The following is a 26,812-nucleotide window of genomic DNA, read 5'->3' on the forward strand; positions in this document are numbered from 1 at the left end:
CTTTGAAATACATTTATTGCTCTTTGTTTTTTCAAATGCTCTTGTATGGGAAGCAGCCGCATAGCACAGGGAGATCAGCTTGGTGTTTTGTGACCGCCTGGAGGGGTGGGATAGGGAGGGTGGGAGGGAGGGAGATGCAAGAGGGAAGAGATATGGGAATATATGTATATGTAAAACTGATTCACTTTGTTATAAAGCAGAAACTAACACACCATTGTAAAGCAATTATACTCCAATAAAGATGTAAAAAAAAAAAAAAAAAAAGAATCCGCCTGCCAATGCGGAGGGCACAGGTTCGATCACTGGTCCAGAAAGATTCCATGTGCCACGAAGCAACTAAGCCCGTGCGCCACACACAAAAAAAAATTCAGAGGCTGGAGAGGGAACTCCAGGTATGAACCATAGCACAAGCAGCAGGAGAGGGCAGCTGGCTTCCGAGAAGGCAGAGCTGTCAGAAGTGAGGGTTCCTGGAGGAAAGTAGCTGAAGTGGAGCTCAGAGAAGCCAGCCAGGGCCAGCTTAGAGAGGGCCCCAAGTGCCAGGCTGAGGGCTGAGGCCTGTTTCTGAAGGCACCGGGGAGCCATTGAGGGTTTCAGGCAGAGGAAGCAGGAGGTCAGACCTTTTCTGAGTGGTGACCATCGTGAAGAATGACCGTGGGGGAGACACGAGGTGGGAAGGTGCTGCTTCCTTGTCTACCTGTGGAGGAGATGGAATGGGAGTCAAGGGACGGGAAGGGGGGAGTTGGGAGGGAGATGTTTGGAAGCTGCCTTCTGTCTTTGTGGCTCTTTGTGCCATGTCTGTTAGCTCTCTGCTTGGCGGAAATGTTGTAGCTGTGTCCCTATTATGGAGGCAAGTGTTTTACTGGGCATCTTACTTATTCCCAGGGGTCTCTACACCACAGCGGGCCCTGCTGGCTTCTGGCCTCACCGGCAGCACCTGTGGAGAGTGGGATGCAGCTGGCCTCAGGGGGCTATGGCAATTTCACAGCCCCCTGAAAAGTTGGCGTGGCCCTGGCGGGGCAGGGCAGGGCCCACTCCTCAGCAGAGCCAGCCTCCTCCATGGCCCACAAGCCCTGTATTCTGCCCTTTCTGTTCCTGATGAGTCGCAACGTGGGGATTGGGAGCCAGACACTGGAGGGGAACCCGTTTGCAGGTGGGGGGATTCTGCCACACCACCGTAATGAGCAAGAAGACGTCCCAGGCCACCTGGTCACTGTGGGGGTCCCACCCGCTTGGGAGGGGGCTGCAGGGGGCCGGGCCTCAGGTGAGGCCACCAGGAGGGCTTGTGAGTGGGAATCCAGGTTGGGAACCACCCAGAAGGTCCAGCAGTTGCCAAGAGGTGCCTGTGCTGTAGGGCGAGGCTGGGGCACACCCAGCTGGAAGCCCTTCTTCCCTAAGAGGAGCAAACTGTGTGCAGCTGCGTCCCTGTGTGGAAGGGCAGAGGCTTCCTAGGAGAAAACAGTGAAAGGTGCACCACGGTGGAAGGCTACCAGGGAGGGCGGGGCTGGGGCATCTCGAGAGCAGGCCTGGCCTCCTTGCTGGCTATCTGCTGGGTGTGCTCCAGACGTGCCTTTTCTAGTTCCTCAGTAGTCTCGGAGGCCCAGTTGGTCTCTGAGGGCAGAGTCAGGGTGCCCAGCCCAATTGACAGGAGCTGGTGGCTGATGGGCAGCTCAGAAGACAGTGCTTCCCCAGCTGGGCCCTCGCTCAGCAGCCTGACACCCCCTGGCTCTGACTGCCTGGCCCTCACCCCCAGCAGGAGGTGGGCCTCTGCCTCGCAGAGTCCAGCGCCTGGTGGTGGGGATCCTAGGGTTCTGGTGCCCTCCTGTCTCTCGAATCAGGAGTCAGGGTCAGACCTGTCCAGCATCCAAGAAGGACACAAGACCCCTTACCCGAGATGAGAGTGGCTGCCATCGGCCCCAGTGGTGGGACCAGGAGAACAGGAGGACCCTGGGCCCCGATGGGCAGGGTCTGGGCCAGGAACTGAGAAGAAGCCCTGCATCTCCTTCCTCCCTTGGGGACCAGCCTCAGCTTCCTCATCTCTCAGGAGGGGCTGACACCCCTCCTTCTGGCCTCAAAGGGCTGTTGGGAGCATAAAATGAGGTAATTCTTTGAACTCAGCCCTGAATTCCTTCCAGATAACAATCTATCCTGCCACTGTCCCTGAATGCCCTAGGCATAGCTGGGAGCCGGACTCCATTTCAGCTCTCTGAAGCCACCCCTCCTTGACAAGAACCTGTCCCCTCCCAGGTCCCAGAGAGCAGGTTTAAGCTCTCTCTGTTTTCATCTTCTTCCCAAACATCGGGGCTGTTTTTACCCTCTCTGCCCCGCCCCGGCCCCCCACTCGAAGCATGACCTGGGAGTCAGAGTTGAAGGGAGTAAAGTGAAGCTGGCCATTCACTCCTGTCTCTCTCCCCTCTCTCCTCTCCTGCCCGCCCTCCCCCAACTCAACCCCAGATGCAGCAGGACCTCCCTGTGTCACTGCCTTCTTCCTTTCTACACCACGACTATCAGTCAAACTCCGTGAGCCAAATCGGCGAGGCTCTGCTTGTGAAAGATAGAGTAATACTGTGGAGACCAAAAAATCCTCTCTCTTAAGAAAAAGTAGTTTTTAAGGGCCGTTGTTTCACTGTGGACCAAAAAGTCTAGTTTGACCCTCAAAAGTGGCCAAGGACCTCCGTGTTTAGGGGGTGTACACCCGGTCACCGTAACCTCATGGGAGGCTGCGGGGCGATATGACTTAGCAGCAGTGACTAATACAGTTTTCCTGTTTTCACCAACATCGTTCCATCATGCATGTGCGGAAGTCTAGTCCTCACAAAGCTTTGTGACATGGGGACCGTCATTCTTGTACAGAAGGGAAGGTCCGGCAGGGGTGAGTTGGCAGAGCCTCCCAGGGCTCACCTTGTCAGCTGCAGGTGCCACCTTGCTGGTAGGTGGCTCTCAGTGCCAGCGTCCACCCTCTCCAGACTCATGCACCAAGTCACAGTGACCATCCCGTAGGGCTATCAGTCGTCCCTTCCCTGCAGGAAAGCCAGGTCAGGGCAGAGAAGCAAATTATAATTGGAAGGTAGATTTGTGGGCAGGAGGCTTCCGGCAGGGACCGCACTTAGGGCTGGCTGGTGGCCTCCCTGGACCCCACCGTGCACATTAGCTCTGCCTTCCCATTGGTGCCGTCTCAACACACAGCAACGGTGACAGGAGCCATGAGGCTCCTTGTCTAGCATGCCCCATGTGCCTGCCTGTCCCATCCATCACGAATTGATTTTCCTTGCTAACGCTCAGATTTCCCAAAGGGTTTTCCTACTGTTTATAGGTAGCAATTACCATTGCTCAGATAGAGATTCTAAAAGCTGGGATTCAGGGGGAGGATGGCACTGGCCTGAGATGACAGAGTGGGCTCTGGGAGGCACGCTTGGTGGGGTCTGCCCTCACAAAGGGTAGGTCAGCAGCCTCTGGGCTCGGTCTGCATACAGGGAGGGGTTGCATGGCCGGTTCGTGCCTCTCCACTGAGTGATGGCATGAGTGGATCCGTTCTTTTGACGAGTGTGTCCTGAGTATCTGCTGTGTGCTGCTGCGTCCTGGGTGCTGGAGACATGCTGGGAAAATACAGGTGGCCATGCAACTCACAGTCCCTTTGGGGACACAGAGAGCTCAGGAAGCAATGGACCCTGGTGCTGGCTGGGAAGCAGATCAGACCTGGGGGCCCTTCCAGGAGGAAGCAGCCACGAGGTTGGGCCTCCGGAAGAGTAGGGTTTTGTCAGGAAGCGAACGAATGAAGTGGGTGGCAATGAGGCGGCCGTTTCAGGTAAGATCCCGAGAGCGCGTGAGGGTGGGAAGGAAGGCTTTGTCGGCCCTGAGCCAGGGTTAACCTGACTAGTGTTTCCAGAAATTCATGCTGGCTGTGCTGTGGGGAAGGAAGGGTTCCTCACCTTTCTTGTGCAGTGGACCCCTTTGACATCTGGTGAGGCCCCTGGGCACCTGCACCAATAATGTTTGTAAATGTAAAATATTAAATACATGATAATAAAAGAGTGAAGAAATACAAATGAAGCCAATAGTATGAGTCGCAGTTATCAAAACAGAACACAATTTTGTGATATAGCAATATCTGTTCTTAATTAAGACATTAAAAATTAGATCTGTTGGTGTGTCTAGAATGACCCCCCTTTCCAAGTTGTGATGAGTGTAGACGACATTTCACAACCACCAGCAGCAACTGAGGAGTGATTTCTGCCAGTGACAGTCCCGGCATTGCCCCTGCCACTGGGGTTTGTGGCCTGCGTTCTCCCTGAAGGAAAGGCCATGTTGCATTTACAGTGGTCAGTGTCCCCATCCCAGTGTAGGCTCCAGGTGGAGAATCCCTGAGTTGGTGGGAGGGGCTGCTGAGGAGGGAGTGGCAATATCCTGGCAGGGGTTAGAGGGAAAGGAAGGGATGGATTCAGAGTTGGTGGTGATGCCTGGGTATAAAGTGTGACAAAGAGGAAGGAGTGGGGCTGGGTCCCAGGGTTCTGGCCTGGGGCCTAGCTGGGTGGTGATGCCATTTGCAAAGCCAGAGCTCGTCCTTGGGCCTGTGGTTTCTGCTGACACGTCCCTGGTTGTCTTTCAGGTCAATGAAATTTATCACGATGAGTCCTTGGGGGCCCACATCAATGTCGTCCTGGTGCGGATAATCCTGCTGAGCTACGGGAAGGTGAGTGGGCACTGCAGGCTGGTGCCTTCCAGACACACCAGAGCCCCCGCCTCTGTGGGATGGATGGGGCCCTCCAGTGAGATGCAGGCCTCCTTTGTGTTGGCCAAAACCACCCTACCTCTCCCTGGCTGCCCTGTGGTTCCTACAGGAAACAAGGAGCTTGTGAGCCACGCCTACTCTGCTTTCAGCCTCACTCCTTTGAAAATTTAGGGTTTTTTTATTTTAAGAAGAAAAATTTTATTTCAAACAGGTTCAGTGGTATGTTCGCTACAGCAAAGGCTGGTGGTAGCAGTTGTCTTTCAAACCTGTGCTGATGTATAAATTAGATGTTATTTGGGAATGATTAATTTCTGATAAAATGTAGATTCAATCCAACATTATGCCAATTTTGACACTTATTGTAGACCCTATTTTAGTACTAGAGGTTAAATTTTCATCACCAAAAAATGAGAATAACCTTACAGCTACTCCTAAGGTAATGAGCTATGCAATTAATTCCTCACTATTGCTTTGAAAATATACCCCTAGGTTGTTAAGAGAAATTCCAGCTCCATCCAAATCTATTATTTAATTCTTCAGTCATTACCTACTGTTGGCTTGATTGTCACTCCTCTTCTTATTTGACCCCAACCAATTGAATGCCAGTGTTTCTCAACTCTTTGGCTAAGGGCAATTTTTTCTCCTACTTCTGTGCACACAGGGTTAGTCAAAACGATTTTGTCCAAATCAGCCTTGACTGCACTAACTCTTCCTCCTGTCGGCAGGGATCCTATGTTCACCATAAGCACTTCATTCTTAGACAGCTTTTGCACTTTTGCTGCTTTCTGGTCTCCTTCAGTGCGTACACCTAGAAGCCGTCTAAGCAGGAAATAGGAAATTTCCAATTCTGTGAGGATTTCAGGTAAAGCTCCAACTGCGCCATTCTGTCAGCCCGGCACAAAGTGGGGTCAATTTTTCTTCCAACTCCAATAAGACCTCCTGGAGCAGCATACTGAAGATCATTATGCTCTGCGGAAAGCGATACAATTTTGGAGAAGATGGGTTTACACATGAGTTTTCCTTCACTATCTTTGGAAACAATACCAGGTCTGACTTCTATCTCCTGGCCCAACTTTAATACTCCTTTTAGAATACTACCGCCAGCTACACCCCCCTCAAGGTCATCAACCTCACAGCCAGGTTTGTTGACATCAAAGGATCTAACAACAATAAGTCGGAGTTCTGAAGTAAAGTCTCTTGGGGGTACTGGAATGTTCTTTACTAGGTACTCGCAGACGACTTCAATATTGTATTTGAGCTGAGTAGAAATTGGAATAATAGGAGCTCCTTCTGCTACTGTACCTTGTACAAATGCAAGCATCTGTTCATACTGTTCTTTAGCCTGGCTTTCTTTTACCGAATCAATTTTATTCTGTAGAATCAGAATATGCTTCAGTTTCATGATTTCAGTAGCAGCCAGGTGTTCAGCAGTCTGAGGCTGAGGACAAGACTCGTTACCAGCGATCAACAGAAGAGCTGCATCCATCACTGCGGCACCGTTCACCCTAGTAGCCATCAAAATATCGTGGCCAGGACAGTCAACAAAGGAAACACGTCTGACTAATTTGAAGTTCCCTTTGGTCCCTGGAATGTCTGTAGGAAACTCATCAGGTGTACTACTTCCACAGGATCTATAACATTCTGGCCAAGGACAACTTGGGTCGTCAAGTTTATATATCTTAGCATTAGCATAGCCAAGTTTGACTGTAATATTTCTTTCTAGTTCATCTTTGAACCTGACAATGTGAACTCCAGAAATAGCTCTTACAACCCTAGATTTCCCATGAGCTACATGACCAATTGTACCTATATTAATTGTGCACTGTCTGCTGATAACTTCATGTGAAAGTGGCATCGACTTGGTAACATCCAAAGTGTTGAGATCTTGCTGAAAAAGGTGCGGCTGCCCTAAAGTCGCACCAGCCTCACTCCCCCCACCCCCCACCCTGCCCTGCTATCTTGCCTGGAGGCTAAAATTTAGGTTTTGTTATTATTCAAGTTTGGTGAGACCAACAGATCAGGAGGTGACTGCCATGTGTTATTATTCAAGTTTGGTGAGACCAACAGATCAGGAGGTGACTGCCATGTGTTTTTTTGTTTGTTTGTTTTTTTGCGGTACGCGGGCCTCTCACTGTTGTGGCCTCTCCGGTTGCGGAGCACAGGCCCTGGACGCGCAGGCTCAGAGACCATGGCTCACGGGCCCAGCCGCTCCGCGGCACGTGGGATCTTCCCAGGCCGCAGCACGAACCCGTGTCCCCTGCATCGGCAGGCGGACTCTCAACCACTGCGCCACCAGGGAAGCCCGCCTGCCATGGTTTTTTTACCCACAGTTTCTGGCCATGCAGGGCCGCACTGGAAACACCATGGTTGGTCAGGAGGCCTAAGGAAGGAGAAGGAAACTGTGGGCGAGCACCTTTATTGTGGTTTCCTCAGGAAGGACAAGGTAAGGTGGGGTAAGCAGGCTTAGGATTGGCCGGTGTGAATAATTTTCAGCAGGTTCAGGAGCATTGGGGGCTGCCCTAGTTGTTTGGTACCTGGCCCTAGTGATTTGCACAGGGGATAGTGGGCTGGAGTGTGAGAGCCCAATGAAGGAGGGGGCTGGGGGTGTGGACTCTGAATTGGTTGGTTTGCATTTGAAAAGCATATGATCCAGAATTAGTTGTTTACTGTCTCTAGGAATTGGCTGATCCTGGGAGGAGCAGTTCCTCCCAGGTCAGCAAGGCCCTGGATGTCAAAGCATCAGAAACAACCTGTGTCCTGCTCTTCTCATGCCACGTAGCTGCTGTTCTAACTGAGCAGTCTTGTCCTTCTTACTTCCCTTTGTTGTGAAACTTGGAACCGTCTTTCCTAGCAGCATGCACGGGTCTGTGCACCAGGATTAGAAAGCCCCCAGGCACAAAGACCTGAGATGGAAAAATAAGGGGGTGCCTGAAAGAAGAGCTGGTGAGGAAGGAAGGAGCCCCATGGTGATGGCCAGTGTGGACTGAGCAAGTGCCTATGCCAGGCAGCTCGGGAACACTTTACACGAAATTATCTCACTTCGTCCAAGGACAGATGGGGAAGTGGAGCTATGAGGATCCCACTTCACAGATAAGGACACTGAGGTTTAAGGCAGTTCAGTGGCATGAGTAGCCAGTGGTATGTGGCTCCTCAGGAGTCCAGCTTCTCACCCTGGCAGCCAAATTCTGGAGTCCGTGGTCTGACCCCACGCAGTATGAAGAAAGTCAAGTCATAATAAGATGAGGCACATAAGGCATAGTAAATTATGCAAAGGGTTCTGCCTGCCGATGCAGGGGACACGGGTTCGTGCCTCGGTCTGGGAAGATCCCATATGCCGCGGAGCGGCTGGGCCCGTGAGCCATGGCCGCTGAGCCTGCGCGTCCGGAGCCTGTGCTCCGCGACGGGAGAGGCCGCAACAGTGAGAGGCGTGCGTACCGCAAAAAAAAAAAAAGAAAGTTGTGAATTATGCAAAGGGTTAACTCCTCTACTCAAAGAGAGAGAATCTCAGTCTCACAAAATAAAATCGAACTGCACACAATGTACAAGGCCTGCAGTACAGAAATGACAGTGAAGGACTTTATGGCTGGTCAAATTCCAGGAACAGTGGACCTTGAGCCCACTCTTCCTACCCTGGGAAGTGTGTCACTCTAAAGTGATGGAAGCGACCACAGTGAGGATAGCAGTCATGGTCCTTCATGCCCCATGGAGAACATAAAGTATACCAAAGTGGACTGTCAGATCAAGGGAGAAATTTGCAAAAACCTTACTGCAGGAGTCTTTCATACCCTTTTCAAGACCTTTAACAGATCACATTTTAAAAGGCATAGGAGTTTCCCGTACCTCCAGTATCCTTGTTGCTTAAAAAAAAAAAAAAAAAAAGCCTTCTCAGTTCAAGCCTTCTTTAATAAGTTATTCAGTCATTTATAGCCAATAAAAAATTTTCATGATTTTTAAGAGACAGTATCCCTGCATTGACATCTTCTGTCTAGAGCTGCACTGTCCAGTCCAGCAGGCACTAGACACATGTGGCTACTGAGCACTTGAAATGTACTTAGTCCAAACTGAGATGTTCTGTAAGTATAAAACATATGCCTGGTTTCAAAGACTTAGTACAAAAAAAAAAAAAAGGAGAGATGTAAGATACTTTCTTAATAAGTTGATATTAATGAAATAATGTTTTGGATATATTGGAGTAAATAAAATATTTTATTAAGTTAAAAAAAGGCATAGGAGTTTCAAGTAATATAGTGGATAAAGTTAAATTAGTAGTTATATCATTTTTTCCCCTTGCCCTATGGAAAAATGTGCCTTCTTTTTGAGGAATCATAGAACACTTAAAAATTACAGAAGTACTTTAGGTCATAAAGAAAATTTTAGTGAGTTTTATTTATTTATTTTATTTTTTAATTAATTAATTTTTTTTTTTGCGGTACATGGGCCTCTCACTGTTGTGGCCTCTCCCGTTGCGGAGCACAGGCTCCGGACACACAGGCTCAGCGGCCATGGCTCACGGGCCCAGCCGCTCCGTGGCATGTGGGATCTTCCCGGACCGGGGCACGAACCCGTTTCCCCTGCATCAGCAGGCGGACTCTCAACCACTGTGCCACCAGGGAAGCCCTTAGTGAATTTTATACAGCAAAAATAGTTTGGGCTATTCTCTGACTCGGTGCTCTAAAACTAGGTGGAGGGAAGGGATATATAAAAAGAATAAATCCAGTCTCTTTGAAAAAAAAAAATCTCCTAGGAAGAATAATATTAGACCCTCAGTTGCAAACTATTGGGAAAACTAATGAAAACAAGAGTACTACAAATCAAAACCTGTGGGGTGTGGCCAAAGCCGTATTCATAGGCAGGTGCTTCCCAAGATCACACAGAGCGAATGAAAACAAGTTAACCCTGTATTCAGCTCGGTAAGTTAGAACAGATGTTGACAACCACCCAAAACCAAAAACCTAAAGAAAGTAAAAATAAGGAAATAGTTCAGAAAAAAGCAGAAATCAATACATTAGAAAATAGAAAGAAACAATAGGATCAATCAAGAGGAGAGCCTTGGAAAAAGCAAATCTCTGGCATATTCAGTCTAGAAGAAAAGAGAGGAAGCATAAACTAAAAGAAAGAGTGCGTATAATGCAGCCCACAGTGGGATGCTTATCCCAGCTGAAGAGAAAGCTTTGGAGGAGGTTGCTGCCCTAGGCAGCTCTTGGGAGATCTCCACCTGGGCCTTCTCCCCATCCCTCGACTCTGACACCCAGTGGTGGTCAATGGAGGAGGAGTGTGCACACCTTCTTCTGCATGTAAGCAGGCAGGTTTGTGGCATGGCGGTGCACTCTGGACATGCAGACACAGTACACAGCCAGGGAAGGCTGGGGTGGCCCAGGCCCAGTGACACAGTTCCAGCCTCCGTCCTTGGAACGTCCCATGGGACTTTGCCCATCCCCACTGGAGCAGCCATCAACATGTTCGCCATCCCTTCCCCTCCTCAGGCTGGGTCCTACCAGTCCCTCCATTCCTGGCCTGAGACCCCCTTAGCATCCTCCAGGGTCTGAGGAATTTTTAGGTGTGTAGTGTGAGGGATGGGCATGATTATATCCAAGCCCCTCCCCACTTTCTACCTCTGGAGAGGGGACATGGGAAACTTCACGTTGTCGGGTAGGAAGGGGAGGAGAGCCACCAAGTGGTCTGAGCCTTAAAAAAAAAAATTGGAGAATTGTGCATGGTTAATTGCTTACCAGCACTGGCAAAGCTTTGGCTCTTATTTCACCTAAAAACTGTCTGGTTCCTTCTCCCAGTGTTGATTACTCAATGGAACAAAGCCTTGTTTATTTTAACTACTTCCTGGCAGGCTCTGTGCTAAATTGCCCCCACCCAAAGCTGTTTCTTCTTGTTCTTCTTTCCTTAAGTGTCACAGGCAGGTAGAAACCTGGTAGAAACCAGGTAGAAAACCTGAAGGTGAGATTTTGAGAACCTCCGTCAGGGACCTGGAAATCCTGGGAAACAAGGATTTCCTGGGGAAATGGGAATATTTCAAAGCTGACTCCAAAAAATGTAGAAAATACCACAATAAGCCTCATAACCATGGTGGGAACTCAAATTCTTCTCTGTTTTCAAAGTTATCTTAAAATTACCTCTAAATAGAGAGTCGGATAATATATTTTTGCCAGTCTATTCTTATTCATTTGCAAGGAATTATTAAGCAAAGATAATGCAATACCACATAAACTGTTTCAGAATATATATATATATATATATATATATGTTCTGAAATCCACCCAATTTATCTTTATAGCCAACATGATTCCTACACACAAAGCTGCCAAAGGTAGCATATCTAAGACAAAGTACAGACCTGTTTCACTTCTAAAAATAGATGTAGGAATTCCTGAGGCTTTAAGCATTTAATTCAATAATGCATAAAGAGAAACTCTCACCATGATAAAATAGGGTTTATTCTAGGAATGTGATGATTGTTTAATATTAGAAAGTCTGTTCATATAATTCATCAGATCCATTTGCCTAATGACAAAGCTCGTCATCTAACAAATACTTTTTAAAAAAATATTTATTTATTTATTTGGTTGTGCTGGGTCTTAGCACAGGGTCACGTGCGGCACGTGGGATCTTTTAGTTGGGCATGCAGGATCTTTAGTTGAGGCATGTGGGATCTAGTTCCCCAACCAGGGATCGAACCCAGGCCTCCTGCATTGGGAGCGCAGAGTCTTAGCCACTGGACCATTAGGGAAGTCCCTAACAAATACTTTTTGAGGGTTTTTTGTGCCAAGCACTGTGCCGTGTCACTGACGTGGTCCCTGACCTCAGGGGCTGCTCTAGAGCAGAGGTGCAGACAAAAAAACAGTTACAACTGAGGGCTCAGGGACTTGGTCAGGGCAAGGAAGGCAGGCAATCTTATTTAGAGATTAGGGCAAGCGACGGGAGGCAGTGACTTTTCAGCCATGGGGAGGGAGTGAAAGGGGGAAGAACCAGCACAGGGAGCGGTGGCTTAGGAGAGGGTGGGAGGCATCAAAGGGAGGACCTTAGTGAGCTGTCCTGGGACCGTGGCCACAGGGTGAAGAAAGGAGAGAAGATGAAAGAGAACTTTAGGGGCCAAACCAGGAGCGGGTGGGTGCTACACGGGTGAATGTGGAGGGACACTGAGTCCGTGCCTTGGGCAACCTGGTAGATGATAATGCTGACCCCTGAGATGGAGAGCACGGAGCTGGGCGGAAGTGGCATGTGGGGGAGAAAGGCAGTGAGCTCAGGGGATACGTGCTGAGTTTGAGGTGCTTTGTGCCATCCCAGTGGAGATAGCCAAGGAGACGCTGGCATGGGGAACTGGAGCCTGGAGAGAAGAGATAAGCATGTTTTGCAAAGGCGTGGATGGGGGTGCACAGAGAAGCACACCGAGTCGGGGGCACCTGAGAAAGAGCCCCAGGGGGCTCTGCTGAAGGCACCAGCAGGGCAAGGAGTGTGATCAGCTCCATAGGAACTGAGAGGGTATCTCATGGTTTTTAAAAGATCTGTGAAACTAGTAACAGATGGTAACATGACAACCCAAATTTTATTTAAAGGTAGAAAAAGAAGCACATTGTCCCTAAAAGTGTTCTGCATAGCTAATTCTCAGGATGTTCATAGATGTTTTCACAGGAGAATAGAGGGGTTCCATGGTCAAATGAGTCTGGGAAATGCTTATAAAACAAAGTAAAACAGGTATTCCTGACAGCAAAATTTCTCAGAGACTTTACTATGAAAATGTGCAGGGTGAATCTCTAGGAGATGGATCAGTATGCATGGTTTCTCCAAACTATTTCTCAACAGAACCCTTTTCCTCATGGAATCAACATTCTACAGAATTTGCTTTGGGACATGCTGCTCTTATGAAACAGTTACAGTAAAATTGGCAACAAGAAAGAGACGCATAACTTTGTTACTGAGGTTTTGGAATTCTGGACAATGTCGTATGACATGAAACCAGTATCAAGGAGAACAGATAAAATTATAATTGTTTGCTAATAATTATGTGCCCGGAAAACCTAAAAGAGTCCATCAGAAAACCAAGGAGTTTAGTGACATGGCCAAATATAAGATAATTACACAAAACCCAATAATTTCTGTGTGAACCCACAATGCCCTGGTAGTAAAGATAATAGGGAAAGAAAGTTCCCTTAACGATAGTAACCAAAAATATAAAATACCTGGAAGAGTCCTAACAAGACAGCTATAAGACCTACGTATAGGAAGAAAATTGCACATTGTTAATGATAGGAAAAAAATAAAAATAAATGAAGAGACATATGCTATTCCTTACGGGAACACTGGGTATAGTAGTGACTTTTCCCAGATTAATAATTGGAAACTTGATGAAATGATTCTAAGATTCATCTAGAAGCATAAACAGTCAAGAATGTCTGGGAAAACCTTGAAAGCCAAGCAAATAAAAAGGATTTACTTCAAACACCTTGTAAAGCAAAAATAATTAAAATATACTATATTTGCATAAGCATTAACAGATCAACTGAATAAAATATATAGCTCTGAAAATACCTCTCATATAAATAACATGCGATAAATATAAATGGAATGGTTATAAAGTGTTATAAATAAGTCTATGATAAATATAAATTTCATATATAGCAAATTAAATACATCAGATGATAAACATAGGCCAATAAAATTCAACTAGTTAAACCTTACAAATCAAGAAGAAAATATTCATTGTCAAGGACTTCCTAAGCATAAATACAGTCGAAGGGATTGTAAAGAGGAGGATAGATATATTTGAATACTTAAAATATAAAGTCATCAAAAAACACAAACAGGGGCTTCCCTGGTGCAGTGGTTGAGAGTCTGCCTGCCGATGCAGGGGACACGGGTTCGTGCCCCGGTCCAGGAAGATCCCACATGCCGCGGAGCGGCTGGGCCCGTGAGCCATGGCTGCTGAGCCTGCGCGTCCGGAGCCTGTGCTCCTCAACGGGAGAGGCCACAGCAGGGAGAGGCCCGCGTACCGCAAAAAAAAAAAAAAAAAAAAAAAACACAAACAAAGGGCAAACCACAATCAGGAAAAGCATTTGCAATATGGAAAAGATATCCTAATATATGAAGAGCCCTAGGAAAAACAGAATTGGCAATGGACATAAGCAATTAACTGAAGAAAAAATACAAATGGCAAAAAAAGAGAAAACATTGAACTTTACTATTAATCAAAGAAATAAACGTTTACCATTTTAAAAGCATCAGCTGTGTTAAGATTAAGACGAGGGATTTACTGCTGGCTTGGGTGAACGCAGCAGTACACTCCTCTGGTACGAGTATAAATGTGTACACATTTCTGGAAGGAAATGTGGCAGTTTGTCATTTCCCTTAAAAATGTTCTTCATGTTTGCCCCCAGTCATTCGTTTCTATGATTCTATTCCAAAGCAGTTAACAGAGCTGTGGATGAAGTTTTAGGAACAAGACAAAAGCCAGGGCCTTATTTCTAAGTGTAAACAACTGGAAGCAATGTAAATTGTCTGCCAATAGGGGTCTAGTTAAATAAATTACACTATGTCTATGTGGTAGATTATTAGACTGCCAATAAATCCCATTTTCAAAGCACGTTTAAGGGCTTGGGGAAATGGTTACAGCATTAAGTCAAGTTTGTTGGCTTTTCGGAAAAAAGGATATAAGCTTACAGTAGTAGGATCTCAATTTTGTTTGCAAGTATCTACACAGAAGGGACTGAAGGAATACATCAAACATGAACAGTACTTATCTCTGGGTAGTAGATTTTTATTTTCTTCTTTGTAATTTACTGAATTTTCTTAATTTATCATGATAAGGATGTTTCCTTTATAATTGAAATAGTGCATTTTTAATTATGGAAAATTTGTTTATATTTTTAAAAAATCATTTAAAAATGGTAGAGTCCAAGTAATTCTGTGTAACTGAATGCTAGCATCTGGGGAAGGGTCTCCAGTGGCATGCCACTGGGCTCTGTCACGTCCAACATTTTATTTCTGATTTGAAGGAGCATGTAGAAAGGACTTCATGCTTTTGCTTGGCACCTCTTCTCTGTGGTGGCTTGGAGGCACTTGGAGAGGGATCTCTGTTCTTCTGCCTGCGAACTCTGTCACCTGAGTGTCTGTGGAAACTTTGGGTGAGCCATCTTGGCCAGAGGGAGGATGCAGGCTGCCACAAGTATGTGGCCTTACCTACAGGTGAGGCTGTATTACCCAGGTGTTGCAGGCACCTCCCTCATGGCCATGACCAGTCTGGTCCTTTATGTTCCACCTCGTAGGGAGGGGTTCTGCTTTGCGTGACCCATGTTGGTACCCTCCGAGTCCCCCATAGGCAGAGTGAGGGTAAGGGAAGCGGGCATGGACCCCATTGTGAGGCTATGGCCTACTCTTCCTGGGGACAGTATGGGGAGGAGGGCAGGCCATGGGGCTGCCTCGAGCCCATGGCCAACAAGACGGGTGGCCACAGCACGCTTGGGCAAGTGGAGCAGCTTCAATGAGACCAGGACCAATACAGTGAGAAGTGAGAGGGCACAGGGGGACCAACGCCTCCCTCGCCTCCGTGACTTCCCACTGGGAAGGAGTTTGGGAATCCATGATGGTGAGGCGACAGGAAGGGAGAATGTGGAACTGGATGAGTGCTTTCAGAACCGAGTCCAGGCTGCACCCACTGCACCCCAGCAGGGCTCGGCAGACCAGCCTTAGACTTCTGCTGATGACCTCAGAGGTGTCAAGATAAAAGAGGTACCAGGATGTGGAGTTAGAACCCCACATCTATCCCCAGCCCCTGAAGCCTGGCCGGGAAGGACAACATGCTGCCACCCCTCTGCTGGCCCCCAGCCCCTGATGGCAGCGGGGCTGACCAGTCTCTTGTAGCAAAGCCCACCCCACACTCTGCCCAGCTTCTCCCACCTCCCCACCCCACCTCTTCTCGGGAAGCCATGGGGGAGGCTGGCGCCCATCAGGGCCTCTGTGTCCTGGGGGATTCCAGAAAGTTATAGGGCCAGACTTGGTCCTCCTCCAGCGAGTGGCAGGATTGTGAGTGGGGAGTGGAGTCCAGGGTGTGAATCTCACTTTCCCTAGGGAGGACACACTGCAGAAGCACAGGTAGGGGGAGAGTAGAGTTAGGAGGACATGGCTGGCCAACCACATCCAGGAGGGCTGGCACTAGACAGATATCCGGACGCAGAGGGACTGTGGCCCCACCTGCTGGCCCATCGTCTCTGGAACGGAGCATTCTGTGCCTTGCACAGAGCATAGGAGCCTAGGGACAGTGCGGTGTGTTTGGCTGTGGGCTCAGGAGCAACCCCCGTGGGAAAGGAGGGGTCGTTCCACCGACCTGGAGCAATCAGACCATAAGTCTGAACATGACAGTCCGTGGAGAGTAGCTGTCAGGGCCAAGGGTGCCAAGCCAGACACACAGAACGTCTCAGAGCCAAAGGTCGCATCACGGACCAATATTTCTGTAAGTACATCTAAAAGGAATTTTCTAGAAAAGGGAAATGTGACAAAAACCAAGATTATACAAAAATACCGGCCCCTTGGCTTCCCTGGTGGCGCAGTGGTTGAGAGTCCGCCTGCCGATGCAGGGGACACGGGTTCGTGCCCCGGTCTGGGAAGATCCCACATGCCGCGGAGCGGCTAGTCCCGTGAGCCATGGCCGCTGAGCCTACGCGTCCGGAGCCTGTGCTCCGCAACGGGAGAGGCCACAACAGTGAGAGGCCCGCGTACCACAAAAAAAAAAAAAAAAAAAAATACCGGCCCCGACTTTTTATTATTAAATTCCACAGACATAAAATCACTCCATCAAACTGCTATAAAAGTTTCCCATTTCTGTGCTTGTGCTTATCTCGTTGTGGGCGATAAGTTTGTGTCCACTGGTCACAGACTCCACTTGGCACAGTGCTGGGGATGAGGCCCTGTTTTTAGGTGTCCGAGGGACCTCAGGGAAGTGGGAAGCATGCCTCCTGAGCAGGTGGATCCTGGGACCTGCCTGCCTGCTCCCAGGACTGGAGCAACAGCTCCCCATGAACTCACCAGTAAACAAGATTGTTTCGGAGTGGTGAGCGCCATGGGGTGCCCTGGATGGGGTGACCCAGCAGGAGACTGCCTGGCTGGGATTCACGTAAATGGAATGAGCTCTGCTTGTTCAAGGAAAAGCCAGGAGGGGCTTCTAGATGGGATTGGGGAGTAGAGTTTGGCTCACGGAGAGGATGGATTCTGATGAGCTGCTCCTCAAGGAGCCACACATTTCCTGTCAGTGAGTGAGGCCCTGTCCCTGGAAGACTTTAAGCATAGCAAGGCCGAGGTGACTGGAGCCAGGAGCCCTGCCAGGAGAGGGGCCTGAGCTGTGTCCCCCAAGGCCCGGCCAGAAGCGCTCTAGGGGCTGTGAGGCCGAGACCCAGACTTGGGGCAGAAAGTGGCCCGGTATTCAGATGCTGTTATTTATTCCAAGCTGTGATGGAAAGAGAGCAGCTTCCGTACCCTGCACTCCCCCTGTGCCTGTCCCCAGGCCTCGCCAAGGCTCCAGTGGGGATAAAATCAGTAGCACTTGTGCAAGTGACATGTTGTTTGTCTTCCAGCTTATGAGAAGCCTCTGAGTTATCTCAAGTTTTGCCTAAAACAACATTTTTCTCCATTTCTTAAAAAAAAAAAAAACACACAGCAGAAGAAAAGAGATTATCTTATTTTATACAATATGCCATCAGCCAGGGAGCAGAACACCGGCAACACTTGAGGGTTGCATAGCAACTGGCTTTTCAATTGATTTTTTTTTTTTTGAGAAGGCACCAAAGCTACTGAACTGTTCTCATTTTAAATATTTCCTAAGATGATTAAAATCAAAGCAAATGGAAATCAGAGACTTGGGGACAATCAAAGAACATAAGGTATCTTGTCAGGTCAAGACAAAATATGGAATGCTCTTAGAAATTTTTCAGCGTTGGAGGGGAAGGGTCTGGGAAATTCTGACTGTGAGTCTCTTAGGGGAAGGCAAGAGAAGAGAATGCTGGGGCAGGGCTCAGTGTTCAAGGACCCAGTGCCACCATCTGCTTACTGCATGTCCTGGGCCATTGCCTACCTGCTCTGGACCTCCGCTTCCCTGACTGTGTGAGGGGCAGTGTAGGGGATTCAGAACACCCCAGGGACAGCCCCTGGTTTCCCCAGAGTCTGGGTCCCAACCCCCAATCAGATGGGGGCCAAACATGGTGTCCAGCCCCCACCCACACCCCCAGTCATTGCGGCCCACCTCCTGAGCCAGACTCTCCATGGTCCAGAGAAGAACAGGAAGCATTAGGGCCAGATGTGCCCCATAGGCTTGAGCTGGGAAGGTTCATGTGAAGAATCCCGAGCTGGCTTTCTCTGGGAATAGCTTCCCAGCCTCTGGGAGGATGTCTGGAATGTTCCTTGATGATATGGGAGTCCTGAGCAGAGAAATAAGGATCATGCCCTCCAGCCCTCACTGGTATTGGGGTTGCCTGTCATGAGGTTTGAGCTCCAGGCACCGCCTTGTCCGCTGGAGCTGCCCGGAGAAGACCCCCAGCCTCGGGGGAGCCTGTGCTGCACCCAGCCTGGGGCTTGGTGTTAATTCTGGCCCTGTTGATCCTTGTGGGACCTTCAGTGAGCTGTTTACTCTCACTGAGCCTTAGTGTCCCCTGTAAGGGGAGTGCACACTAGCAAGGACAACAGGAACAAGGGTATTCATGCAAGTCACAGCCTGCAGTGCCCTCTTTGGCTCAGACCCTGTCTGCAGCCCCTTATGTGATGTCACACACTTCACCCTCACAGCAGCTCTCTGGGGCAGTCACCTCATCACCCCCACCCGCCAGGACAGGTGAGTGGCCTACCGAGGTCACACAGCGGTGAGCAGCTTTGCTGGGCTGTTATTCCACAGGCTGGGGAACATGAGCTCCGGGCTCTTTGGCTATGCTCCCCACAGAGGGCATTTTGCTGCCCCCCACCCTGGGGATGCTCGTGGCATGTAGCAGGTAGAGGCTGGGATGCTGCTCAGCGTCCTTCAGTGCACAGGACAGTTCCCACCGCAGAGAATCACCTGGCCCCAAGGGCCAGCAGTGCCAAGGTTGAGAATTGACCTCTGCTTTCTTTTTTTTTTTTTTAATTTATTTTTATTTTATTATTATTTTTTTAACATCTTTATTGGGGTATAATTGCTTTACAATGGTGTGTTAGTTTCTGCTTTATAACAAAGTGAATCAGTTATACATATACATACGTTCCCATATCTCTTCCCTCTTGGACCTCTGCTTTCTTGAACCCAGCCGATCTGGACTCCACTCTGCGCACGCTGTCCTGTTTTGTGCATCTTTGGGAGGGCGGATTGGGCAGGAGACCCTCTGGGGTCATGGCAGTTGAGAAGGCTTCGGTGGGCTTCAGCTGGATCCGTGGGACATGAGCCAAGGGGCAGAGACAAAGAACATTGTGGGTGCTGATCACCATGGACAGAAGCGCCTGAGCTCCCAGCTCGGTGCTGCGGTTGTGCCCACTTTGCAGATGGGAAGCCCAGGACAGTGAGGTAACTTGTCCAAGAACACAGGGCAGATGACAGATGAGCAGGCCTCCAACCCCAGGGCCCTGAGCTGCCCAGGTGAGCCCCAACTGTCACTTGCAGGTGCCCTGGTGGGCAGGGTTTGTGGTCTGAGGCGCTCCCTGATATGCCCCCAAGCCTGCAGAGCCTCCAGGCTGCTGGTCTAACTTTTCTCCTGTCTCCTTGACTGAAGGAGGTAAGAGCATAAATGTAATTCAGCTCATTCTGGAGCAAACAATGGAAATGTCAGAGAGCGGTGATAAGAACAGAACTTTCTGCTCAGATCTTAACTGATTTGTTTAATGTGGGACCACAGAGGCTGTCAGGGGCTTCCGTGGTCCCCCTTGAACCCGTGCCCTGGCGTCTCAGAGCAGAGCCCTGGGATCCAGGCGTCCCACCGGCTGAGGCCCCGCGCTGCTGTTCCTGCGGCAGCAGCGCCACCTGGTGGCCACCTTGGCTCTCGCCCTTCCTTTCTTGTCCCGCCTGCCTAGGGAAGATGGCCCTGCAGACAGAACACCTTCAGAGGTGGCGTGGCTTCCAGGCCCACCTCCACCTCTTTCTAGCGGTAGGACTTGGGGTGAGTTACTTCAGTTGTCTGAGACACGGTTTCTCATCCGGAGAATAGGTCAATAACAGCATCTATATCTTAAGGCAATTATACATTTTAAATTAGATGATACGTGTGAACGCAGAGCCCACTGCTACCACCCAGCCCCAGGGTGCATAAATGCCCTGTGTACTGTAAAAACAGTTCCATGCACTATGGACAGCTGGCACCCTTGGCTCCCTCGGGAGGAGGGAGGCTGGTCTGTGAGATCCCGGCTGGTTCTGGGGCCACTCCCTTACTGGGCCTGGGGTGCTGCCCCCTGGAACACCATGGCCCTCTGTGCAGTCCTCAGCCCAGCACAGGTGGGAACAGGCAGAGAAGCCAATGCAAAAAGGAGCAGATAGACGACTTTGGGGCCAGGAGGATGCAGATGACTCCAGTGAGCTGGGTGTGAGAATCTTAACTGCAACAGCAACTCTCTCAGCCTCTCTCCATCACTTCTGAAGGAGAAATAGACACGTCTCCTTTCCTCGCTCAGATGAGGACTACAGCTCACATGCTGTGTGTTACATAGCAAAGGCATGGGGTGGAGGCGTCTGAGGGCTGTGGATGTGGGCCGGGTGGCAGAGGAGTATGGGGAGATCTCACTAGAGCCCAAGTGACCCTCGTGGGTGCCCAGGCCTCCCTCCTGGGCCCTCTGCCTGGACATCTCTGTCTGTGAGGAGCCCTTCAAGGCAGGCGGAACCTATGGGAAGGCTGGCAGCTCTCAGGAAGTTGGAGAAGTAGGTAGAGGAAAGGCTGAGCCTGGGGTGCTGGCTTCTGCCTAGAAGCTCGTGGGTGGTTGTTTGGAGGCTGCCACTAGGCAAGCCTGCTTCAGCCGTTCTTTCGTTCTTTTGAACCTCAGTTCTACTGACCTAACTTGAGTCTCAGGCTGCCTCTGGACTGTTCCCCCAGGAGCTGCACCCCGAGAAGCAGGAGAGCTCCCCAAAGGAAAACTGCTGAACTTTTATCGAGGAAACAAGCTGGGCCCAAAAGGATGATGCCTGGCCTGTGTTCCGGCATGCTGCAGACCCCACCTTTCCCTGCGAGTGTGTGGTCCTCTCCCCATGCCTCCTCTGCAAGCCCCACTGCCAGAAACCATCCTCCCTCTCTTACCAGGCGACACCTCTCTTGCTCATCTCCTGCCACCCCGTGGTCCTGACTGCTGAGACATTACACCAGACAACACCCCCATCCATCTCAGCAGATGTCCCCCTCCCCTCCCCCCTCCCTCCTCACTGACTCAGAGAGCTCTTTCTAAAATGCACATGCATCTGGCACCTGCCACAGAGCACAAGGCACACTGCACCCTCCTGAACTCTCCAGACCCTATGAGGATCCCAGCCCTTATCTCCTTGGTGGCCATCTGAGATGGGTCAGGTCCTTGAGAAAGTTGGGACATGAGCAGAGAAATAAGAAGTATAGCAGCTCTGCACCTTGGATGCCGGAACACTGACATCACCCTCCTCCTCCATGTCTCAGGGTCCTGTCTAGGCTGCAGGTCCCAGGGCCCAGCGCATGGCCGTTGTTTTCTGTGACCTGCCTCCCCAGGGCCACCTCGTCCTGGTGTAGCCCCTCCAAGCCCTTCTCTCTGCCCCTTCTCTTGGGGAGTCTCCTCAGAACCCAAAAGCCAGGAGGGGGTCCCAGACAACTTCTGCTCTGGACCCTGCAATGCAAACCCCCATGGGGCTGGAGAACGGAAGTGGCAGGCTGTTTCTTGGAGTGGAGGAAGGAAGACGAGGCAAGAACAAAACGCAAATCAATATTTCAATAAATTATCCTATCCTGCCGCAGCAGTGAGATCACGGTGGCTGCTGAGAGGGGCTGGGAACCTGGGCTGAACCCAGGAGCCTGGTGTCCGGGAGGCAAGAGGCGCTCGCCAGTGTGCCAGTGTCGGGTCCAACCTGCTAAGGACTTTTCTCCAGGGTTCTCAACCTGGTGACCTGAGAGATGTGTTTTCTTTTGTCCACAGAACTTACTTTATCTTGAGTCAGTGTTTTCCAGGAGGTACGATTCTTTGTAAAATGTGAACATTGGCCTGAGTAGTCAGATCTGGCAGCCCTGGGCTCTGTCCATTGCATGCCATGCCGATGGGGCTGGCGCTGAGTGTTGTTGCCCCTTCAGCTGGGCGTAGGCTCCTTGGTTGGCCACAGTCCTCGCCACTCCTTATCCCCCCAACTTCTTTACCATAACAGGGAAATACTCTTCTGTAACCTTACCCCTTCTGAACTGGCAAATGAAAGACAGACTCGTTTTTCCTTAGAACCAACCTGCCTCACTGACTTACATCACCGGCCTTGGCCTGTGGGCATTTGGGTTTGCAACGCCCACCCAGCACGTCCCACGAGCCCACCCGCTGAGCAGTCAGGCCTCTCTCTGAGCCCCCAGCTTGTTTGTTCTCACCCTGTTTCAGCCTTTGCCTCTGTCCCCAACTCCATGGCCTTATTTCTGCTCTCTGGCCCTGACACAGTGTGTCTTTCTGACTGGGCTCTTGACTCCTTGTCAAAGATGTGACCAGAGCTTCTCTCCCACTGGTGTTGGACATACCAGCTGGACCCTGGAGAACAGCCACTGGCTTTCCTTTGCCAGCCAGTGCCCTTGACTGAGCTTCCCACGATTCTCCAAGGAGGAAGTCCCCTGCTCATGCTCTTTCAGCTGCAAGTGACAACAACACAACTCAAATTGACTTTCATGGGAGGAATTTCCTGACACACAATATATGAGACACATATCTGCTGCAGACAGCTTCTGGAATGGCCCCTGGTGAGCCCACATCTTGGTATTCACTCCCCTGTGTGGTCCCCTCCCTGTGGGTTTGGGCGGGACTGAGATTTGCATCTAAATGGACTGAGACTTCTGTCTTGGATGTGCCCTATCAATGCTATCTCTTGGGTCACTCGTGCTGGGGGGAGCAAGCTGTCCCGTGTGACTGCTTTGTGGTGAGGTCCATGTGCCCGTGAGGAACTGGATCCTGCCAGTAAGCACGTGAGTGAATGTGGGAGTGGGTCTTCCCCAGGGGAGCCTTCGGATGAGATTGCAGCCCCAGTCTCAGCTGCCAGCACTCTCATGGGAGACCTTGAGCCAGAAGACCCCGCTAGATTGCCTTTGGATTCCTAACCCAGAAACCATGAGATAAGTGTTTGAGGTTTTTCAGACCATAAAGTTTGGAAGTAACTCATTTTGTGGCAATAGGTAACAAACAGGCCTGGGGTGGGCTGTCCTCAGGCCTGGGGGAGCCAGGTGGTTGTGTGAAGATACCAGGAATTGACCTCTCTCCACCCCAGGCCCTGCTCTATCTATGCTGGCTTCTTCCTCCCCTGGGGTCTCCTCCCCTAGTGGCAGCTCCAGGCTCGCAGTCTCACACCTTTCCAACTCCTTGGCCCCAACCATCCTTTGCTGGGAAGGTGCAGGGTGGGGTTGGCTGGGCCTGAGCCCTCCCACCCCTGAGCCTAGGGTCAGACCCAGATTAACAGAGAGGATATTTTACCAAAGGGGGACTGGGCTGCTGTTGTCAGAAGAGCCCAGGCAAAAGTAGCTGCAGTCTACCAGGGGAACAATCCCCTGATATTTGGGCTGAGAGACATGGCCCTGAGGGAAACAAGGCCCTTTTGTTGGAGATGGACTAACAAGGCTCTGAACTGGTTTTGGGCTTTGTGGAGCCGGGGGAGTCCCACTCCAGTGGGGGCTCTGCGGCCATCCTTGACCAAGTGGTCATCAGTGGCCTTTGTGATCACCCTCTGATCGGGACTTGGGCTGGCAATCTGAAGCCCAGTGGGGTCCATACTCAAGCACCAAATCAGATCCACCCATGAGGGTCCCTTCCTTCTCATTCCACCCAAAGGTCCTTCCCTAGAAAGGAGAGTCTTTCACTCACTTCCTCCTCCAGAGCTGTGGCCTCTCAAGGTTTTCTGGAGACAGTGATCACCTGGCAGGGTCTTGAGCTGACCTGCTTGGATGAGATATAGATGCCACGTCCCCTTCCTTTGCCCTTTCTGTGTCAGGCGGGGTGGGCCGTGCTGTGCTGCAGGAACAAACAAGCTCCATGTCCCCGCAGTTTACAACAACAAAGATTGATTTCCCCCTCACACTTGTATGTTCATTGTGAATTGGCAGAGGACTCTGGTCTCATTGTCACTCAAGGCTTAGGTGACAGAGCAGCTACCATCTCAACATGCTGGTTCACATGCCAACAAGGAGAGATCTCTGGAGGCGCTCATGTGGGCAATTAAGTGCTTGGACCGGGAAGAGACACACGTCACTTTTACTCACAGCTAATTGGCCAGAGCTCGTCACATGCTTCTCCGAATCACAAGGGGGGCAGGAGTGTACCTCCCTTCCCCTTTTCCAGCATCCTCTGAGCTGTCCACCTCTGTGCCAATGTCTAACAGGTCCTGGCCACCAGACCTCTCGCTCCAGTCTATGACTGACTTCATTAGGACTCAACTACATCTTTTTTTTTTCTTTTTTAAAAAAATTTATTTCTTTTCTTTTATTTATTTTTGGCTGCGTTGGGTCTTTGTTGCTGTGCGCGGGCTTTCTCTAGTTGCAGTGAGCAGGGGCTACTCTTCGTTGAGGCACACGGGCTTCTCATTGCGGTGGCTTCTCTTGTTGTGGGGCATGGGCTGTAGGTGCGTGGGCTTCAGTAGTTGTGGCACGCAGGCTCAGTAGTTGTGGCTCTCAGGCTCTAGAGTGCAGGCTCAGTAGTTGTGGTGCACAGGCTTAGTTGCTCTGTGGCATGTGGAATCTTCCCAGACTAGGGCTCAAACCTGTGTCCCCTGCATTGGCAGGCGGATTCTTAACCACTGTGCCACCAGGGAAGCCCCTCAACTATATCTTATTAAAACAAGTAATCTCATCTCTCAGGAGCAATTGGCTCTGTGCTTAGGACTTGGGAACTGGTCTGCCATCTTTTAAGCCATTGACTTGGGTAACTCACGAGATGCCTGGCAATGACTAGTCCTCCCTGGCCTTGAATCGTTCTTCCTTCTTCTGCAACATGCTGGCTTACTAACAATACCCTATATCTTATTCTCTGCTACTTATACACAAAAAGAGAAATATGTGGCTCTGCTTGATGGATATATTTATGCAAGAGAAGAGACAAAACATCTGCTTACGTGTCTACCAAAGAATGCATAGTTCTACTTTATGGACAGATGTATCCTTAAAGTGGAAAAGAACGTGCCCAGTACTCTCTGCCTAGAGGGAACCACTTTGATGGTGGGAGTATGTGGTGAGAGCAGAAACTGGAGTGTCTGCTGTGAGGATTGTGGAGAGAAAAGGGGTGAGTGCAGCTTATAGGAGACTTGATTTTGAGATGATACAGTGTATGTTTTATTTGTGGAGGAAGTTTAGGGCAGTGGATTGAATATAAACTTTGGTTTCAGGCTTCCTAGCTGTGTGACCTGGGGCAAGTTACTTGACCTCTCTGAGCCTCAGTTTCTTGCCTCTTCGGGTGGTTGTGAAGACTGAATGAGAGAGTGAATGCCAATGCCATGGTGCAGATCAGGCTGCAGTGCTGCCAGTTTAGCAGCCAGCCTTGGCTAGTAGGTATGTGTCATGACACAAAATGGAATGTGGTTGCTCCCAGTGGCTTCCTGTCCGTGGATCCTGAGGGAATTATCCCTGTGCTCCCGTTCCTTATGTGGCTCCTTTGCTGTATCTGCTGCAAGGTTTTTCCCTCCCTTGTGTCGTTTTCTGCAAACAGCTTCTATCAAGGGGAAAGCACAGGTCTCTGGGCTTATAGTCATACTGGGAGTTCTGTCTCCCCTGTCCTGGGGCCTGCCAGAATGTAAGCTCTTCAGGGTGACCGAGGTTCATTGCATTTGCCTCCTGGCCAGGGCCTGCACAGAGCAGGGGCTGAATAGGATGCAGGGGCCCTGGAGGTGGGGTGGGCTGAATGGACTCTTTGAGGCTTTAGACGGCCTCAGAGCTTGGCTCCCACGTCTCACCTGAAATTGTGCAGTGACTTTGTGTGGAAACTCGTGCAGGTATGTGGAAAGGCCGGGGAGCCTTTCCATCCACTCAGGAGAATGGAGCCAAGTGGGAGGGGGTCTTGAGAACGGACTGGGCTTAGCGCCACCTGGCCCAGGTCCCCGGTAGATGGGGGCTGCTCAGCTCCCATCAGGACCACCAGACGCCAACCCCTCTGTTTGTCTCTCCTGCCCCTGCAGTCCCTGAGCCTCATTGAGATTGGGAACCCCTCTCAGAGTCTGGAGAACGTTTGCCGCTGGGCCTACCTCCAGCAGAAGCCAGACTCCGGCCACGATGAGTACCATGATCATGCCATATTCCTCACACGGCAGGACTTCGGGCCTTCAGGCATGCAAGGTGAGCCCCTGGCCCTGCGAGGGCCCCCTGGCAACTTTGGCCCGGGCTGGGAAGGGTGTCTGGGCAAGGGGGCCTGTGTCGAGGGGGAAGGGTAAGTGCTAGTGACCTCCTAGCTCTTGCAAACCACCAGGAACTCTGACCTTTCCCCCAGGAAACTGCATCTCTGGGAGGGACAGAGAGGACCAAAGGTAGTGAAATGGGCAGAGTCTGGGGCTGGCAGCCTCAGCCCAGACAGGATCTGAGGCTGGGTTTCAGAGTTTTTTGCTTCCTCCAGCGTTCACAAAACAAATTTGAATAAATTTTCAATCTTTAACAGTTAAGAAACTTTACTTAAAAATTCAAACTATATAAAACAGATCGAAAAGAAAAAATTGAAGGTCTACAATCATCGTTGAAGATTTTCACACATAGCAAGGCTGCACACCACACTGTGACGGATCTCTTGCAGTGAATGTTGAGTGAAATAAGCCAGTCAGAGAAGAATATATACTTATGATTCCATTTATTTCAAGTTTGGAAGTAAGCAAAACTAATCTGTGGTGTTAACAGTCAGGAGTGGTCAGGAGGGAGGGAGTCGCTGTTGGAAGAAAGAAGAGGCTTCTGCAGTGTGGGAACAGTTTTATTTCTTGATCAGGGA

The 26,812-nt window shown here is 50.1% G+C and overlaps 2 protein-coding genes across 2 annotated transcripts in view; one reads left to right on the forward strand and one right to left on the reverse strand.

The window, feature by feature from the left end:
• The window catches only part of ADAMTS2 (ADAM metallopeptidase with thrombospondin type 1 motif 2), a 247,397-nt gene that overhangs the window by 170,540 nt on the left and 50,045 nt on the right, over positions 1-26,812 (forward strand). The window contains exons 5-6 of the mRNA XM_060144439.1: positions 4,604-4,687; positions 26,019-26,175. Of these exons, the coding sequence (XP_060000422.1) occupies positions 4,604-4,687; positions 26,019-26,175 (241 nt within the window). The remainder of the gene's footprint in view (positions 1-4,603; positions 4,688-26,018; positions 26,176-26,812) is intronic.
• On the reverse strand, positions 4,960-15,659 carry LOC132518619 (eukaryotic translation initiation factor 2 subunit 3-like). Its single transcript, XM_060146590.1, is given in 3 exon segments — positions 4,960-5,609; positions 5,612-6,650; positions 15,642-15,659. Coding segments are annotated over 3 exon segments (1,404 nt in total). The 3' UTR covers positions 4,960-5,262.

Source organism: Lagenorhynchus albirostris, chromosome 3 (genome assembly GCF_949774975.1).
Source record: "Lagenorhynchus albirostris chromosome 3, mLagAlb1.1, whole genome shotgun sequence".
NCBI lineage: Eukaryota > Metazoa > Chordata > Mammalia > Artiodactyla > Delphinidae > Lagenorhynchus > Lagenorhynchus albirostris.